The sequence below is a fragment of the Lepisma saccharinum genome, chromosome 11 (genome assembly GCF_977018435.1).
Source record: "Lepisma saccharinum chromosome 11, izLepSacc3.1, whole genome shotgun sequence".
NCBI classification, from domain to species: Eukaryota; Metazoa; Arthropoda; class Insecta; order Zygentoma; family Lepismatidae; genus Lepisma; species Lepisma saccharinum.
Genome location: NC_139239.1, coordinates 36465983 through 36484437, shown reverse-complemented (window position 1 = coordinate 36484437; position 18455 = coordinate 36465983). Strand labels below are relative to the sequence as shown.

Below are 18455 nucleotides of genomic sequence, written 5' to 3'. Positions count from 1 at the left end.
ATTGCACATGATTTTAATCGGATACATCCATGAAGAGCTGCGCATTATAAATGGTTGTCGCGAACAATTTACAGTGTGACGCTTCCATTGAATTAAAAGTCCTTCACAGTGACAAGGCTAATGTTTATGTTCAGAAGGAAGTTCATAAACAGAATATTCAATGCTTTTTATCTGATAACCCATTTTCGACAGATCAAAGCTGAATGGTTAGTGTTGGTAAGTTAATGGCGTGGCGTGCTGTGTGGAACACGATTGGTTAGTCAATTTTCCATCAACGGAACCTTAAATACTATGGGTTAGTTGGATTTGTTAAATAAACAGTTTTTTTCATCCTTGCTTATGGAAGAAGGTACTTTTTACAGAGTTTTTTCAATAGGGAAGAACACCAGAACCCTTATGGGAACGTTATGAACCTGTTTTTCTCCAAAGTTAGTTATCAGATGACAAGGGTCGCATATTCTGTTTATGAACTTCCTTCTGAACATAAACATTAGCCTTGTCATTGTGAAGGACTTTTAATTCAATGGAAGCGTCACACTGTAAATTGTTTGCGACAACCATTCATCATGAGCAGCTCTTCGTGGATGTATCCGATTAAAATAATGTGCAATGGCATGCGAACGTCTCTCCCTAGACATCACTTTGATCTCGATGCATTACCGATGCGCTAAACAAATTTTAAGGCATTTTTCTAACACCTCGAAAAGGAGCAAATTGGTACAAGAATTCAGTCATAACGTTTTACTGGTTAAAGATACGTCGAAAAAACCTTCACCATTGCATTTCTCGTGAAATTCTAGCCCATTTTGATATGTCGCACGACCCCCTTCCCATTTAAAATTCTGAAGTTGAATTCAAGATGGCGGACATCAAGATGGCCACCGACCATGTGGGTGGCATCAATGTGGTTCCCCCTTGGCCAGGCAATGATTGGTCATCGCCAATTTCAAATTCCATGCCGCAGTGGCCTTGTACTGAGGGTGTTAAGTGACTTATTGAGCCACCCTGTATATGAAATTTTATGCACACATCTAGTTTCTTAAAAGTAATCTTTGCGCGTGCAAAACTGAATATATGATAACAATAGAAACAACAAAATTCCCGCACGCTCAAATTATTGCGCTCTAGTCTTTCAAGCTTCGATCCCTGGTAGGAACTCCAAAATTTCTGTGATGGCCTAACATCATGAGGACAATTGAGAAGCTACTTGAAATCAATATGTATGCGAATTCCACTCTCAAAACTAGATGGGACTCAATGTGATGACCACGCGTCACCGAATGGAAAAACACTTCGGAGGCTTTGTCCTTCAAAATTAATTTTACTGAATAACTGTACTTTTCTTTAGAGGACCTAAACATGGCTTTTTTGCACAGTATAATGTTGTTTTCTTTCACCCTACTTTTATAGTTTTTAATTCCAAGGATTCCACTTCCGAAGCATGACCACGAAACCAGAGGTTCAAGGTTCGGACCTTGGACAGGTGTGGTTGCATCATGTCTCGCGTTGCTATTCCTTCGGATCATCATTCAGTCTCATCGTCGCATTTAACACAAGAGGTAGAAAGCGACGTAAAATAACGAAATATAAATTATTGATTGACTTGGTTCATTTTACTTCACTTTTCTTACACTTTTTGGCTAATCGTGAAGATGAGAATGAGTTAAGATTAACTTGATAAAAGGACCATCACAAAGAAGACACATTCTCAGGTCGGGATTCGAACATGGGACATTCTGCTTCGTAGCGTAACCTGCTAACCACTCCAACACGGAGTTGTCGGCCCAAATAGAAATGTAAATTAGAAAATGCCGTCTTGAATTTGCAGGAACAGAGTTCACCAGCAAGAGCAAATGCTTTTCGCTCCCACTGGGATAGGCAAATAAAAGAAAATGCTTGATAAGTAATTTGGCTCTCCGTATTTCATGATATTATTATGTAAGCAACTATTATTCGCTATATACCTTTGGATAAATTTTATTTGTATGTCTAGTCAACTTTTCCGCCTAAGCAGCAGCCACAGCGTCTGCATTTGCGGGTGGAGGCCAGGGTTGTTAAAGGTCCAGGAATTTTAAATAAATTCAATTCCGGTCCAGGAGAGAAAATCGGCAAGCGTAAATGGGTTCTGGACCGTAATGAACCTTTTCAATTCGGTCCAGGAATATTCTTCCCAGATGAATTTCAATTCGGTCCAGGAACCTGATTTGTTGAAGAATTTAAATACGGTCAACGAACATTTTTTCCGGATCAGTTTAAATAGGGTCAAAGTTCCGTATTGAAATGAAGCAATTCGCAACTTGGTACGAATTTAGATTGTGCGAGAGAAAAGGTTCCGGTCCTATAATGGGATTAGAATGTATGCGTTCCCTAATCTTTAAAAATCCCAGGGTTGTTAATGGTCCAGGTATTGCAAATAAATTCATTTCATATCCGGGAGAGAAAATCAGCAAGTGTAAATGGGTTCTAGGCCTAAATTCGGTCCAGGAACCTTTTTTCTGTATGAATTTAAATACAGTGCGGGAACCCTTTTTTCGGTAAAATTTAAATACGGTCCAGGAACCTTGTTTTGCTGCTGAATTTAAACACTGTCCAAGAACCTTTTTTCCAGGATCAATTAAAATTCGGTGCAGGATTTTTTTCCGGATCAATTTAAATACGATCCAGTAACTTTTTTTAATGGAACAATACACTACTAGGACCGAATTTAAATTGTGCGAGAAGAAAGGTTCCGGTCCTGCAACGGATCCCAATAAAACCCATAGAACTTATGGGTAGATGGACCTTTGATAACCCTGGTGGAGGCTAAATGAAGAAAAATCACAAAATATGCAGAATTTTGAAACATATTATTTCTAGAGCATGCACACTACTATAAAATGTTGACTACATACCTAGTTTCCTTCCTTTATTGAAATGTGACTTATTCTTCATCACATGTCAGATCAACCGTCCTGGGAGTCAAGCCCGGTCTCCTGTGTGGTAGTCTGACACCAATTTAGAAAGTCAATGTGTTGGACATTTGGTTGATCAGTCGATCCTACTTCAACTTTTTCGAGAGGAAAACAAGCTGGCAGCTTCACACTCGAAATTTCACTTCTTCGCCTACCCCCGTGGAAGAGTGGTTAGCACATCGTGCTACGATGCCAGGTGTGCCGGGTTCGAATTCCGGACTGAGCATGGGTGTTTGTTGTGTGCATTGATCAATTTAATCATATCATCACTCATCCCCATCTTCGCAATTAGCCAAATGTGGCAGAAGAGCAAATTAATTTCACTCGCAAAGCATGAAAATGAGATATCAAGCACTCCGTGATCCTACCGGAATCTTACGTTTACAGAAGCTAACTATGAAACCACTTCTTGGATCAAACTGTTCTTCGAACTAGCTGACAGTCATCAATTGTCGACCAATCAACACAGTAGGGCAAAAAGAATCAGATGTTTCTTGAAAATGAGTGGAAAGTTACCAAGGAAGGATATATAAAGCTGGTACATTACAAAGGCTTATTATGGCCTTTCCCTTCATTGCAGGTTATGAGCACAAGGGTTGAGTGTGGGAACCTGAAGAAACCGCGACATCTTTGTCATTCATCTCCCGCCAGAAAAGGGACAAACAGTAGAATTTTGTCTCTTGCAATTTGAAAAGCCTATGTCCATGCTGAACCATAAAGTAATTAACCCAGAAAGTCCTAGCTACCTGCAGTGCGTTTCGGCTCGGCCGATAACCAGAGCCAGATGAAGAGAAGATTTTGTGGGAAGGGGTGACCTGGCACCTGGCTTAGGCTCCCTGGTGTGCATGAAGGGAAAGTGTGTTTTCAAAAGGTCCCCGAGTTCCCAGAAAAGGACAGCCCATAAAATCACTGCATTTCCTACCAATGCATCCGTTTGTGTTCAACCAAAGTGTATGTTACCGTAGGATCCGAGCACTTCGAGTTCTGTCGGTTGCGGGACTTCTTGAGTCTTTTGTCAACATGGTGCCAATCAGAGTTTCTTTCTGTCAAGGTCGTTGCACCTATGAATCGGCTCTTCAGCTTGAGTGGCAAAAGACATGTACGGAGGAAAGTTGCACCAGAAAAAATACCATCTTAAATACGATGAAACCTGTAAAACATCCACAGATATTTATTCGGGGGTGGTACCTTTGACAAAACATCAATATTCTCAAAATTCTTCGAACGGACTGTGTAAAACGTTGCAATACTCCAAAAACTGAACCTGCTCTGCAACACAAGGAAAATGCCTCATTTAGCAATCAATGTGCCTTTGTTAAGTTGGTAAGTTCAGTATGGCACTACAATTTAAATAATGCTGATGGAATAAATCAATAAAGTTTGTTAAATGACAACGACTACTTACCACAAGAATATAATTATCCTTTACGGATATCCCCTATAACGGTTTGGGGGTTCGACGTGCTGACCCTACGTCACCTCATTACTGGTTAAAGATCTCCACACCTCTAAAATTTTAGGTAGGATTGTGAGAGGGACTGGCAGTCGGGAGATAGACCAAGGCCCTTCCAGGGCTGTCGAACCACGGTTTATTATATATTTATAGATGCTCAAATATATGTGCAACCTCGCATGTCTTTCCAGTGACTTATTGCAAGGGTTTTTATTGTACTTGACTCAACAAAATAAGCTTACTGTGTGAGGCAGATTCATACAAACCAAAAATACCCAAAAAATAACAATAATAATAATAATAATAATTTACTTCAAAATTACAAAAATGTATTTACTTGTTTTTGTTTAAATTTTCGTTTCTTCGAAAAGTTTGTTAAGGAGTCGAGTTGAGTTGGTGTTTTTAGTCCAATTTATATACACTAATGCTAATCGGGGCTGGACCTACAGTTTAAAGTAAGATCCGGACCACTGTGTACCTCCACCCATGTATCGAACCCGGGACCCCTCGATTACAAGGCAACAACGCTATCTCTGCGCAATCAGGAGGCATCGTTTGTTAAGGAGGATTCTCAAAATTGGTCTTCACGATATCGAGAAAAATACGCGACTCGAGAAATCGTACAGTTTGTGAAGATAATTACTTTTAACACGTTGCGTGTTTTAGACTGTTTCAATAGTAGAATAGATATTTGGTGCGAATAATACTACTTATCCGGAAATATGAAGCATCCTGCCACCATTATACTTATTTTAGCGTGTATTGCACTCTGATTCGGGACCAGTTGTAACTGTTTGCATATATGTCGTTTACCGCTGCACAAGCGGTCGTTCTTCAATCTACTCAAGCTCAAAACATAGTTTGGACGCAACAGCAACACTCAACGCCCAACCCTGCCTGTTGTTGACCTGCGACTACGAGGGGTGGAAGACCGCTCCCTCAAAATTTCGAGGAACAACGAAGTTCTAGGTTCCTACACTGACATCCACTATAGCTAGAACCAGGAAAACTAGAAAGAAATGTGGTTTTGGGTTCGTGCCACTCAAATTAAGAACAGTGTTTCTAACTGAAAGAAAAAATTACTGAAAAACTATTTTGCAATATTTATCATGAAAGTACAATTTTCAGCAAATGTAGAACAGTTTGCCGGGGCCACGTGAACGTTTCGGGGGGCCAGTGCCCCCTGTGCCCCCCCCTAACGACATCCCTGTGGAAATTGATTGCTCATCCAAGATTTGATTCTGGTTAGCCCATTGGCTAATTTATTAGAACTCCCCAGGTTCAAATTGGACTTGATACACAATTTTTCTATAATGTTTCAACTGAAATATGATTTCCTCTGCATGCTGGAATATATTTCCAAGTTAATTTAATTATTTATTGTTTCAGGAGAATGTGGCTTTAGTGATTCACACCTTAGAATCTCTAAAGAGCACAAATTCCATGAAGAGTCTTGTTCTGAGTTTGTTTGTCGAGGTGTGGAAGACTGAACCCAGATGCTACCCTTACCTGCAGAGGCTTCTGCTTGAAGGAGAAGGGGATTGGGAATTTGAAATTGCAAGAGCAGCTGCAATTAAGGAAATATGTGAAACAAGGTAAGAATTAAAGTTTTAATTAGTTTCATGATTGAGTTTGTGAAGAAATTATGGTTTCATTAACCGCTATCAAAAAAGTTGAAAACTGCTTTTTTTTTATCTCTTCTTCGTTTGTCACTGAAAATTTACGCTTGGAAGAAAAATGAGTGAATTAGAAACAAACAAACAGTTACTGCCTAATATGCATAATTTGTATTAAAATTTATACATTAATAGAGCTGTAACCATTTTCAGTGAAATTTTTTTAATAGGGAAGTCTCATATTGTGCAGGCCTGAGCTGAATGTAATTGTTTTACATTTTTATTTATTTATTGAGAGTTCAAGATACAGCACAAATGGTCATTTTTATGCTGAATGAAATAATACAAAAATAAAGATGAGCACAAATATGTCAGGAAAATGCTTTTCATAATTCTTTGTAATTGTCCATGTTACTGATTTGTATATATGTGCTTATCAAATCTTTACAAATATTTGAATTTAGGTTGGTAAATCATTGGTACTATTTGCTCATGACAGTTAATCACTCTTGATATTAAAGTTGGACAAGTCTGCAATATATTGTAACATAATTTATGTATATAATCTACTTGTGAAATTATCTTTTAGAGCACATCAGCACAGTTCAGAAATGACGCCTCTTTTGTCCCAGATTCTGAATCGGCTTGGAGGACCTACTGGAAGTGTGGCGTCATTATATGCATTGCAAGGAATAGCGGAATTATGTAAATCTGGAAGCTTAGATGCATGCAGTGCCTGGAAGGCTCTAGCTCCTAAATTGTCAAGAGACAAAAGACCTGCTGTTGTTATTGGGTAAGGTTAACTCTTATCTTTTCGTATTCTAACTTTCCTAGATTTAGGTACTATGGCACTTGGGCACCATGTACGTCCGAAAGGGGGGCAAGGGGAAAATGAATGTCCACCTAAAAATTATCAATTTCATACATAATTTCATTTCAGTCACAGTAATTATTGTTAATTATAAATTCGTTGAAGAAACATGATAATTTCAGATTGAAATTTTTTTGAGGGGGCATCACTACTATGGGGAGAAATATGCCTCCTTTGCCCCCCCCCCAAAAAAAACCTTTGCTTGCCCCTCCCTGGAAAAAATCCTGCACACGTCCATGCTGGGCACAGTGAACTGTGGTGCCACTGCCAATATTATAACCAGGATGTTGGTGCCGTAACTAAAATGTTATGACATGATTTTGGGCCCCCTCCCACATGCCATTACCTGAGCCATAATAATTTTTGTACTGAGAGGATGTATACATTCAATACAGTGCTTGTAAAGTTGTTTCTTTTAAATCCATGTTTAGATTAAGAGAGCAGTCTAAAACTCATAAATATCCACATGATGTGACTGACATTTATTGAAAAAGTATGCATTTTACATCAAAACGACTAACGAATGTACATTTAACACATATCGAAGAATCAACATTCAAGGAATAATTAATGAGAGTAAATTCAGCACAAAACAATTATTTTCAGAAACTAAAACATTCACTTGAAAGCTTTAGCACCAGCAAACTGCTTCACAATGTGTTCAACGTGTAGCTGTTCCATTTTGCCTAACCTCATTGTTGAAAATAAATGTTTGTTAATCTTTGCTGAGAAGTACTATTCTACAGATATTTTTTATTAACTTCAGTTTTGAAAGTGCATGTTCTGCAGAGGCCACAGTCAGGTATAAAGTGAGCGAGATGAAACAAATATTTGTGACAGACATATTTGATTTTGTGTATGTTGCATTTTATTTTTAAACAATTTTGTTACAAGCCACAAAGCTGTGATTCTGTCTTGGGGCCTCCTGCTGCACATGTGTGTTTAGTAAAAGCCTGTTTTACTTAATATGTAGTAAGTGATATTTAGAGATATTTCATTTTTGACGGAAACATGAAATGTGAAATAACACACTGTAATATGTGCATTTTCCTACCATGTTATGTCATGAAATGATGAAAAATGCAAAATAAACTCTTAAACATGAAATTTAGAGTTTATTTACCAATGGAACACTTTCTGAAGACTGAATTATCGTGTGAATTATGTAAATCATGGAAAATTGATTAATTCTACTATAAATATTTGAGAAGCAAAAATTGACTCCTTTACACAAGAATAAATTTAATACTCTGGTAACTACATAAATGTACTATTTGAAGGGAAATGTTTATTTTGTGTAATAAGTGTAGTTTTTAAAGTGAAATTTAGAATTTTGTTCACCATTGTAACACCAAATACCATTTTGCATACAGTTTTTGATCCAAAAAAGTGCCTAGTTTTTGTACCAAAATCTTGATCTTTTATTCACCATAAATATGGCTCTAGTGATATATTACGGTTTTCTCCAACTTTATCTTTATTTAACTGTAGTACAAAAAGAGAAATGTTCTTTCTGAGTTTTAAAAATAGCATGCCGGATGAGGGCTGGTGGGATGCACCTCTTGCAGCACCAGTTTTTATGGCAATGCAGTAAGTGAATTATAGGCACTAAAAGCTGTAGAATAGCTTTTTGATACAAACAGGTATCAAAAATATGAATATACCCACTCAAATTATATATCCACTGTAAAATAAAGAAGCCACTAAAATAGGCAGTGAATATGAACTTACTTGAATTTGCTTTGTTTCTTCAACCAATTTAAAATGTATGTACTGCATTGCATTTTCCCCATTTTGCATCACATTTCTGCTTTTGTGATGAATGGTGATTAGTTCAAAATCGATGTTCAGGATGGGTCTTGAAGGAGAAACCTTTAGTAATGTTATTGTGAGTTGACCACAGAGGAAGAATATTGATTTCTATTTCTAAATTTTCTGTAGTATACTGAGTTCTAGCATTTGTCAAAAAGGTCTTGTATACACATTGTACGATAGGTCACACTAAAAGATTTTAGACACGCGCAAGTAAAACACTGGAGACCAAAAGTATGAATGCTATAATTTTTCAAAGTATTCTCCATGACAGTTGATACACTTGTTCATCTGCTCAAACCAAGTCTGAAAGCACTGGGACCACACATCTGCAGGCACCTCTTGAATGCACTGAACGAAGGCGGTGACTGCCTCCTCGGGAGTAGAAAATGAAGAACCTCGTAATGTATCCTTGATTTTAGGGAACAGGAAGAAATCACAAGAGGCGAGGTCGGGACTGTAAGGAGGATGAGTCATTTCTTCGATGTTCGAGGCTTTGAAGAATTCAATTGTTCGTACTGCTGTATGGCTGCGCGCATTGTCTTGATGCACAATAATGTGACTTCGTGTGCGTTTTTCACGAACTTTCTGTACGATCTCCGGTAAACAAACCGTAGTGTACCATTCAGCATTAACGGTTCGATGTCCCTGTAGCGGCACTGTTGCAATATGGCCCGTCCGACTGAAGAAAGTGGCAACCATTTCTTTGCCAACACTTCGTCCCTTCCTGACTTTTGTTGGTGGGTCTTCATCCGGGAAGATCCACTGCGTCGACTGTCGTTTGCTCTCGGGTTCGTAACAGTACACCCAAGTTTCGTCACCTGTTACGATGTCATACACTGCATTTGATTGTCCTTGGTTAAATTTGTCCAGCATTTTCATGCACCATGTGACCCGTGCCTGCTTTTGCTCCTGAGTAAGATGGTGTGGGATCCATCTGGCACAGAGCTTTCTGACACCAAGGTGGTCATGCAGGTTCGTTTGAACCTGACTCATACCAATACCCAGTGTTGCACTAATAACTGCATATGTCACCCGGTTATCCTCCTCTATCATGCGACGCACTCTGTCGACGTTTTCTTGAGAAGTTGCTGTCACAGGACGACCATCACGTAATTCATCACTGAGTTTCTGACATCCACGTCGAAATTCTAAAAACCAATTAAACACAGTCGCACGGCATGGGGCTTCCTCCTGAAATGCATTTCGGAGCCTTTCATAACATTGCTGCTGCGTTAAACCTGCTCGAAAATCGTAAAAAATCATTGCTCTGAAGTGCTCCCGTGTTAAATCCATTTTACTGTACACACACGACAATAATTGACTAATTTCTGGCACACAACAATTAACAACTATAAATTCTGCAGCATTATCACACTTCACAGACTACTAACTTCAACATATCCTAGAGACAATGTATTGCTGCAATCAGTGTTGCCGCATCTAAAAACTTTTAGTGTCACCCATGTATCTAAATATATCTCCGGGTTCGATACCCGGTGGAGGCACATAGTGTTCGGATCCCACTTTAAGCTGTAGGTCCAGTCCCGATTAGCCTTACTGTGCATAAAGTGAACTTAAAACACCAAATCAATCAATCAATCAATCTAAATATATCTTTTTGACGGTTATGTGGAGATAGGTAATTTCCTCTGATAAGCTTACTTTTCATTTTTCTGAGCAAATTTTCTTCGCGGTTGATTTTGTTACCCGTCTGGTGGCTTCGTGCAGTACATGCCTGACGAAGCCAGACAGGTGGTGAAATCGATCGTGAAGAAAATTTGCACAGAAAAATAAAAAGTAAGCTTATCAGAGTAAAGTTCTTGTATTGTAAAGAAGTCGTTTCTAGTTCACAGAAACTTAATGAATAAACCATAGTCTTGGCAAGGATTTATTTGTACAGGGGTCCAAGTTGATTGGTTCTTACATTCAAATGATGTATGTATATGTCGATTTCGAAAATTGGAGGTGAGGAGGTCCTGGCCTCAACCTATTTTTGAAGTGTGAAGTCAGTGAAAGTACTGGAATATAAATTGTTTCTTTCTGTAATATTGTATTGTTCCCTTCCAACACACTGGTTACGTAAAATATGGCATTTCATCCAGGTGTGCACTGTAGTGCCTGTTGGAAATTGGGATAGAGTGCTTGCCACAGTAATGACATAACAAATTAGGGATGGTGTGATTATGTTCTGTGAAGCAGTTACATTTCATATACCTCTAAACACCATACAAAAACAGTTGATTGATCTGATTGGCATCAAAATATGAATTACTAACATCTGACATCCCTTGTGTTTTTGAAGTCTGGTAAATACCAGTTTTCAGTTCAACATAAATAAGAGATTACTGTACTGTACTGCATAGAGCAATAGTTCTCAACCTTCATGAGAGCTTTTATCTGGTAAGTTCTTAAAAGTTATTGCCCTAATTCCAAATTTTTACTCATAAATACCTTTGTAATTCTTTTACAAAAATTATGCATTAATTAATTTATACCCTTGAAATTCAATAAATTATGGCATAATCATAAACACTAATAGTTCAGTTATGTCTAGGCTTGTTGATAAATATAAAATTGGATTTAAATTGGTTGTCAGCCACTGGATCTAGTGAATTTCTTGCAGCTCAGCAGTTGAAAAACACTGGTATAGAGAGAGAAATTTGCAAAAATAAAGTATGGGTTAGCAAAAAAAGACAAGAAAAAAATTTTGGCCAGTGTTATGGAAAATAGGTAAGGTAAAGGTAAAGTTCCCTGTGCATATAGCACTGTGCCATAAAGGCACATTTACGGGATGTAGGAGTAGGGCCCCACACATTCTCGATCTTGGCCATTTTGGCACCATGCTCTGGCTGCCTTTACCCGCCAGGGTTGCCCCCAGGTACCCATTGATTTAAGGCTGGATGAGTCCCAGAGCCATTCTATGCAGGGACAAATCTGGAAAAATTCCAACTTTCGATCACCCACCCTGGGAATGAAACCTGGGTCTCCTGCTGACTAGACCACCACGGGGAAAAATAGGCACTATAAAAATGTGTTATTGGGTTCAAAACAAACTTTATACACAAAACTCTATGTTTTGCTACAAAGGAATAAAAAGGCAAATAGTCAAAAATCCACATTCTAGTTATAATTTCCAGCTTTGCCTATGAAGCATTTGTTCATGAACAGATCAAATCTATATTCACCTGTTGCCTCGGTGGCCAAGCATGTTGAGTGGTCAACTCACAATCTCACCACAATGTTTAATCCCCATCCTGGACATGGATATATATTTTTTTTGTGTTGTAACGATCTGGTTGCGTGACTAATATGGGCCCAAAGTTTCCGTGGATATTAAATAAGCAAAATTGCAAAACGTACAAAAATTATGTTGGTTGAGGTATTCGTATCAAGGTTATGACACACCTCAGGGTTCATCAAGAACCTGCTTGCAAAACTAACAAAATTTAGTTCAGATGCAACTATTTAACAAAGTGGGGTAAACTAATTTCAAAAGTACACAATACACCTTACTAAACTTCAGTATCAGCATAACGTGTCAAACAAGTATGGGTTTGTTAAGACACTTTTCAAAACAGAAATAAAAAAGGTGCTTCCCTGTGCTTAGCACCATGCCATGAAGGCATTTAGGGGTGTGGGGGTAACGCCTCACACTTTCTTGATCCAGTCGTGAGTGGGGGTGATTTGATCAGCATCATGCCCCTGACCACCTTTACCCCCCAGGGTTTCCCCAGGTACCCATGTCATTCGACGCTGGGTGGGCACTGGGGCTGCTTCCAACGTTAGAAAAGTTCCCGGATTTGAACCGGCCAGGGATCGAACCCAGGACCTTTAGCATGGTAGTCAGACGCGTTACCGACTGAACCACCGCAGACAATACGACTTATATGTGACACTTCTAAAATTGTACACATTACTTAACTCTACAAAAACTAACTACAGTATTACGTTTCTCATTGTACCGGAACTTGCGTCACTCTATCAATGCTTCACAACTGATTTATACCTTTAACTGAAACATAATAGATGAAAGAATGTTTCGCCAAGTGTTTAATCTTTAACAATTGTTTATTATCTCCCAATTTAACAGCAATTATTATGTAGTAACAATATCAGGTACATTATTCAGATTATTCCGTTTGGCTCCTTTGTGTATTTATCAATGTAACAAAGAATTCAATAACAAGCAATAGCTAGCTACCTAATCTCCATACAAGGTATCGCATGCAGGATAAATACACAAAAGTGTACCCAAAAATCCAATTAATGCAAGTTTATCTAAAATAATAATAATAACAATTCACCAGTTCAGTTCACTCCTCTTTCAAATTTAACATTTCATCCTGCGACATATACACCATTATTTTAAGATTTATTTATTTACAAGTTTCAAATTTCAAGACAAATACTCTTTTGTTCAAATAGATTTATTCTTTTATGCATTTGCCTGTTAGATAAATGCTCATTTCACATTAATTCAATTTGATTTATCCAAGTGGGGGGGGGGGGGGAGATTTCCAAACCATTCCTCGTTTTTCAGCCCACAAAAATCTAATAAAATGCCGATCACTTTCCCTAACGTCTACACAGGGAATTATTTCTTGCAACAGAGATTTGTCACAATTATGCAAATTATGCTTACTGGTCGTTACGTGTTTCGAAACATTGCGTGTTCGTAGATTTTGTTCCAGTTAACTAGTTCGAAGAGTCAAACACACCTTCCATTACGTAAGATTTGATCCAAAGCAACATTTCACTTATCACCTACCTTAAGGTTCTATCACTGATGGCGTTGCCACATCTACTCATCCTTGTCGTGTTCTTGAAGGTATAACAGCTCTCCGGTTTTCAGTGTCCCTCCAATCACTGGGAATCGGGTCTGCTTGGATGACTTCAAGGTTGCATTGAAAGAATCCCACAAACTTCCATTTGCTTCCTTCTACCTCAAGCGAAAATCCAAACAAGAAAATTGGCAACGTCGGATCCAATGGTTTCTCAATTCTTCGTTTTTCTTGCTTCTGCTTTCGTGAACTTCATACACGCTTGGTTTAGTTTCTTTACATATAGTCTACATGTGCATCAAAAAACTAGCAATCTTTCGGCATGCCCTCCAGCAAGTCAAAAATGCAGTTCATAGATAAATGGAACCAAGCATATTCCCTCATTGCGAATACGAAAACTCTTCGTATCAACCATCAAAACTTGCTTGTTTAGTCGTCATGTGACAAGTATATCACTAAACAATCCATCTTGTCCACGTACACACGCACAATGCAAAGCAACTTATGCATTGCTCGACTACGACGTACTTCTCGGCCGCAAAGTAGGTCAGTCGGCAAGCTTGCTGAGCAAACGTCTTTCCCCGTGGTCCTTGATCGAGCGTGTCTGTGTCGAGGCCGTTGGTACAGCGAAAACTGTTTCCTACGAGATGAGAGAGAATGAAGACAGACATATAGTGCTGCCATCTAGCAGGTTTGAAAAGAATCACTCACCAAAGAAAGAAGTCAAAAGTGCGTAAGCAAAATCACAGAACATCGCGAAAACTATTTTTATAGCTTTGCTTTGCGATTTTTGTCACACTGTGTGTGTGTGTGTTTGTTTGTGTGCTTCCATCAGTTTCATTTATCCCCATTCATCCTCATCATCATGATTAACCTAAGCGGCAGAAAAAACTATGTAAAATAGACAAAAACCACATCCATTTGACACTAAATGATTTAGAAAATCAATTCATTAATTTGAGCACATAAATACTGTGCCTATCTAAGTGCACGTAAGGTGTATATTCGATCTGCAAAATTATAAAATAATATCGTCTAATACCAATAGAATATCACAATTATTCTCTCCATCCCTAGAAGACAGAGGTTGTTGTGAAGTCTTTTCTTTTTTATACAACATGTCATGCTGAATGTAGTTACATGGATAGTTGCTAAGAGGGTTAATAGTGTTGTATTTATGATGTACTTTCATTCTATAACATTGTACATTGCAAAGTAACACTTCTTTTTAATTTATTGTTAGGTTGTGCCAGTTTTTTGGCTTAATTCCTCAGCTGCGTCCAAGTGGGCATGAATATGAGAAGCTTGTGAATGAAGTTGCAGTAAGACTGTGGAGTTATGTGTCAACAAGTACTAACATTGATATAATTAAGGCTGCCTTGAGGTATGTTATTTCCACAATCATTTCATGTTATTGATAGCATTGTGATTTGTCTCTAGAGCTTGGAAGTTCAGGAGTTTACATTGACTAAAACAGGTAGGTGAAAAAGGCATTTAAAATATGAATAAAATAGGCACTGTCAATGAAAAATAGACAATGTAAATATAAAAAAATTCTACATTTTTTAGTAGAAATGCACAGAGTTTCATTTTTATTGACAACAAACAAAATTTTACTTTCCATTTTACAAAAAGATTACTTATTATTGTGGTTTATTTTAATTTGATTATCTGATAGTTTATTGTTGGAATAAACATGAAAGTTTAATCAAAGTTCTCAGAGAGTTTTTGTTGCACAAAACAACAATGAATGAAAGTACCACGCAATCTCAATTTCAACCCTGTTTCGTAATTACCATTAACATCATTATATGTTGGTTTCCTCCTCTTGTTAGTGAAACCTGAAATAAGACAATTTTCTGAAGATGATGAAGAGGAAAGTAAGTAGTCCTGCCATCATTTCTCAAGTACCCATTATTTATTTTACCCTCTGTATTAAAATCATACATATGAATTATAAAGTTATGGTTTTGCCCTGTGCCATAGAGTTTAATACGGGGTGTAAGGGGTGACCTTTCACATAGTACACCCAATTGTCAACCTCACTTCCATGTAGTACCCCCGGACTGCATTTTGCAGACGAATGAGCCTCTGGCGACTGGCACTATGGCCAGTATAATTTTGTGTGTGTTGTCCTGATTTTTGTCCTTCTGTGTGCTGAGTGCTTTTTTACAGCCTCAGCTTTTAACGAAAGACAGAAAATTTTAATATTTTAGTAACACGACACTGCAATTATGCTATATTAGTTATGGTAAGGGGCTGGACCCCGTATAATGTGACGGGTGCAAAATATCCTAAGTGCTGATGCCCCCAAAATTTTAAATTCAAATTCAAAATTCAAATAGAGTTTAATCCATCTCCAAGCCTTGAAGTTTTTCTACTTCCCACATTTGTTGTCAAATCCCCTTGTTAACATAATATAATAACCCGTGGTGCAACAGCCCATTGAGGACTTGGGCCTATCTACCCACTGCTGGCTCCACTCTTCACCTGATCCTTCTTGCTCACTCACCCGAGGTGAAAGATCATCCAACCAGTTATTGGGTGACTTGTGGTCAGCACGATGAACACCCCAGTCGTTATAGGTTTCAATGACCATGTTACATTACTCTTTCCTAGCTCCCCAATTTCCTCACGATGGTAGGTGGCCACTGGTCCCATTCACAGGCTGAAATCTCAAGAGGAAAGTTGTTACGCTTCCCCCAGGAGACTCGAACCTGCGTACATCCCGTAGCTGGAGCCCAAAGCATGATGCCTTGGACCGCATGGCCATGCTGCGGAACCCTTGTTAACATACTTTGTAATAAACATGCTTCCAAAAGTTAAGAATGCGATGGTAAAATCAACAAAAATGGAAAAGTAAAGCTTTGATTAACTCAAAATTGCACATGAAGGCATCATTAAAGAAAACAAGAATTGTGTACGAGGGGGTATCATAAAGTTTTGACAATCACCATGACGTTTTTTAGCTATAAGCGTGAATTTTTGTCAGTAAACTTATTAAACCCTATGTAGCTAATGGTGCAAAAACCAAGTGATTGTGGTTTTTTCTTTCTTCAGAAATCGCATGAGTCAAGAGGAAAGTAGGAGATGGATAAAATTGATCCCCGAAGTGTGATAAAGTTCCTGCATTTGAAGGGGAATAATGCCCGACAGATCCATGATAAAATGAAAGTTGTCAATGGTGATTATTGCCCATCATATGAGACTATTACGAGGTGGAAAAGGAATTTCCAAACTGGCCACATGTCACTCACAGACGAGCCAAGAAGTGGGAGACCGTCATGCACAGACGACGCTGTCAATGTGAAGAAAGTGGAGTGTCTTATCCTGGAATTTTGACGTGCAACGATCCAAACAATAATGAACGAAACGGGGCTTAGTTATGGTAGTGTGTCAAAAATAATTCACGAAGAATTGCGCATGACAAAGGTGTCTGCATGCTGGGTTCCACGCTAGCTCACTCCTTTCCAAAAACACACACGGTGCGAACTTTCGAGGCGGATGTTGACCCTTTTGAAGCAGGATGAAGATGATTTCTTTGGTCGTCTGGTAGCCATGGACGAATGTTGGGTCTACCAGTACGATCCAGAAACCAAAACCATAAGCAAGGAGGGAAAGCACTCCCATTCCCCCCACCCAAGAAAGCAAAAGGTGCAGAAGTCGCCAGGGAAGGTCATGCTCTCAGTTTTCTGGGATTGTCGCGGGGTCGTATTCACAGACTACCTTGCGAAGGGTCAGACCATCACTGGCGAATATTACTGCACACTTCTGGACAAGTTGCGAGGTGCTCTGAAAGAAAAACGGCACGGTATGCTCACGAAAGGTGTTCGTCTCCTGGCCGATAATGCACCCGCTCACTCTTCGCAAGTTGCGATCGAGAAGGAAAGGCAATGTGGATAGGAAATCTTGCCGCATCCACCCTATTCTCCCGATCTCGCACCAAGTGACTTTTTCTTATTCCCTGAAATGAAAAACCGTTGTGGGGTCGGCGATTTGACACTACAGATGACGTCATTATGGAGGTTGAGCAATGGTTTTCGTCGCAATCCAGGGAGTTCTATAACGAGGGCCTTCGGAAGGTCAAGAAACGATGGGAGAAATGTGTGGCTATGGATGGTTACTATGTACAGAAGTCCTAAGTACCTCAATATAAAACACCAATTCTAGCTCGTTTAGAACAGGGTGATTATCAAAACTTTACAATACCCCCTCGTACAAAGATGAAAAAAAATATTACTTTTCGTAAGTTATATGATGATGTTACATTTGGGTCATTAACATAATGATGTTTAAAGCGAAACAAACCAAACAAAACTTACAGTAATATGGTATGTGACCAAACAAAACTTACATTAATATGGTATGTAACCACCCCAGACCTTCACACAAACTTTACAACGATTTTCCATGCTTTCAATGATGTGATCAATTTGGCCATTCCTCCATTAGTGCAGTTTCCAACTCTCTGAGACTGGCTGGAGGAGGTAAACGTGCAGAGACAGCAAGCCCGAGGGCATCCCAAAGGTTTTCAATGGGATTAAGGTCGGAGGGAATATGCCGGCCACTCCATACGATAAGTGGCCTCACATTCCAGATACTCGTCAAAAATGTTGACTCGATGGAAACTGCCTTTATCGTCCATAAGGAGGAAATCAGGACCAACTGCTGCAGCGTAGTGTCTCACAATGGGGTCTAGGACTTCATTCGGATACTGTGCAGCCGTCACAGAACCACCTTTAAAGATGTGCAGCTAGGTGCGATATTCCATTGAAATTCCAGCCCACACCACGACGCTGCCACCTCTGAATGTGTGATGTTCTTGGCCTGATTGCTTGTGCCTCATACTCCCCAGACCCTTACATGCTTATCTGATTCCAGGGCAAATCTGAACTCGTCCGTGAACAGGATGTTGCAGCAATCTGAGACAGTCCAATTGACATGTTGACGACACCAGTTTAATCTTGC

General features: G+C 39.0%; 1 protein-coding gene across 1 annotated transcript in view; it reads left to right on the top strand.

Moving 5' to 3' along the window:
• Positions 1-18455, top strand: part of LOC145994725 (focadhesin) — a 91177-nt gene that overhangs the window by 39062 nt on the left and 33660 nt on the right. The window contains exons 8-10 of the mRNA XM_083130928.1: positions 5794-5999; positions 6610-6813; positions 14731-14871. Of these exons, the coding sequence (XP_082987054.1) occupies positions 5794-5999; positions 6610-6813; positions 14731-14871 (551 nt within the window). The remainder of the gene's footprint in view (positions 1-5793; positions 6000-6609; positions 6814-14730; positions 14872-18455) is intronic.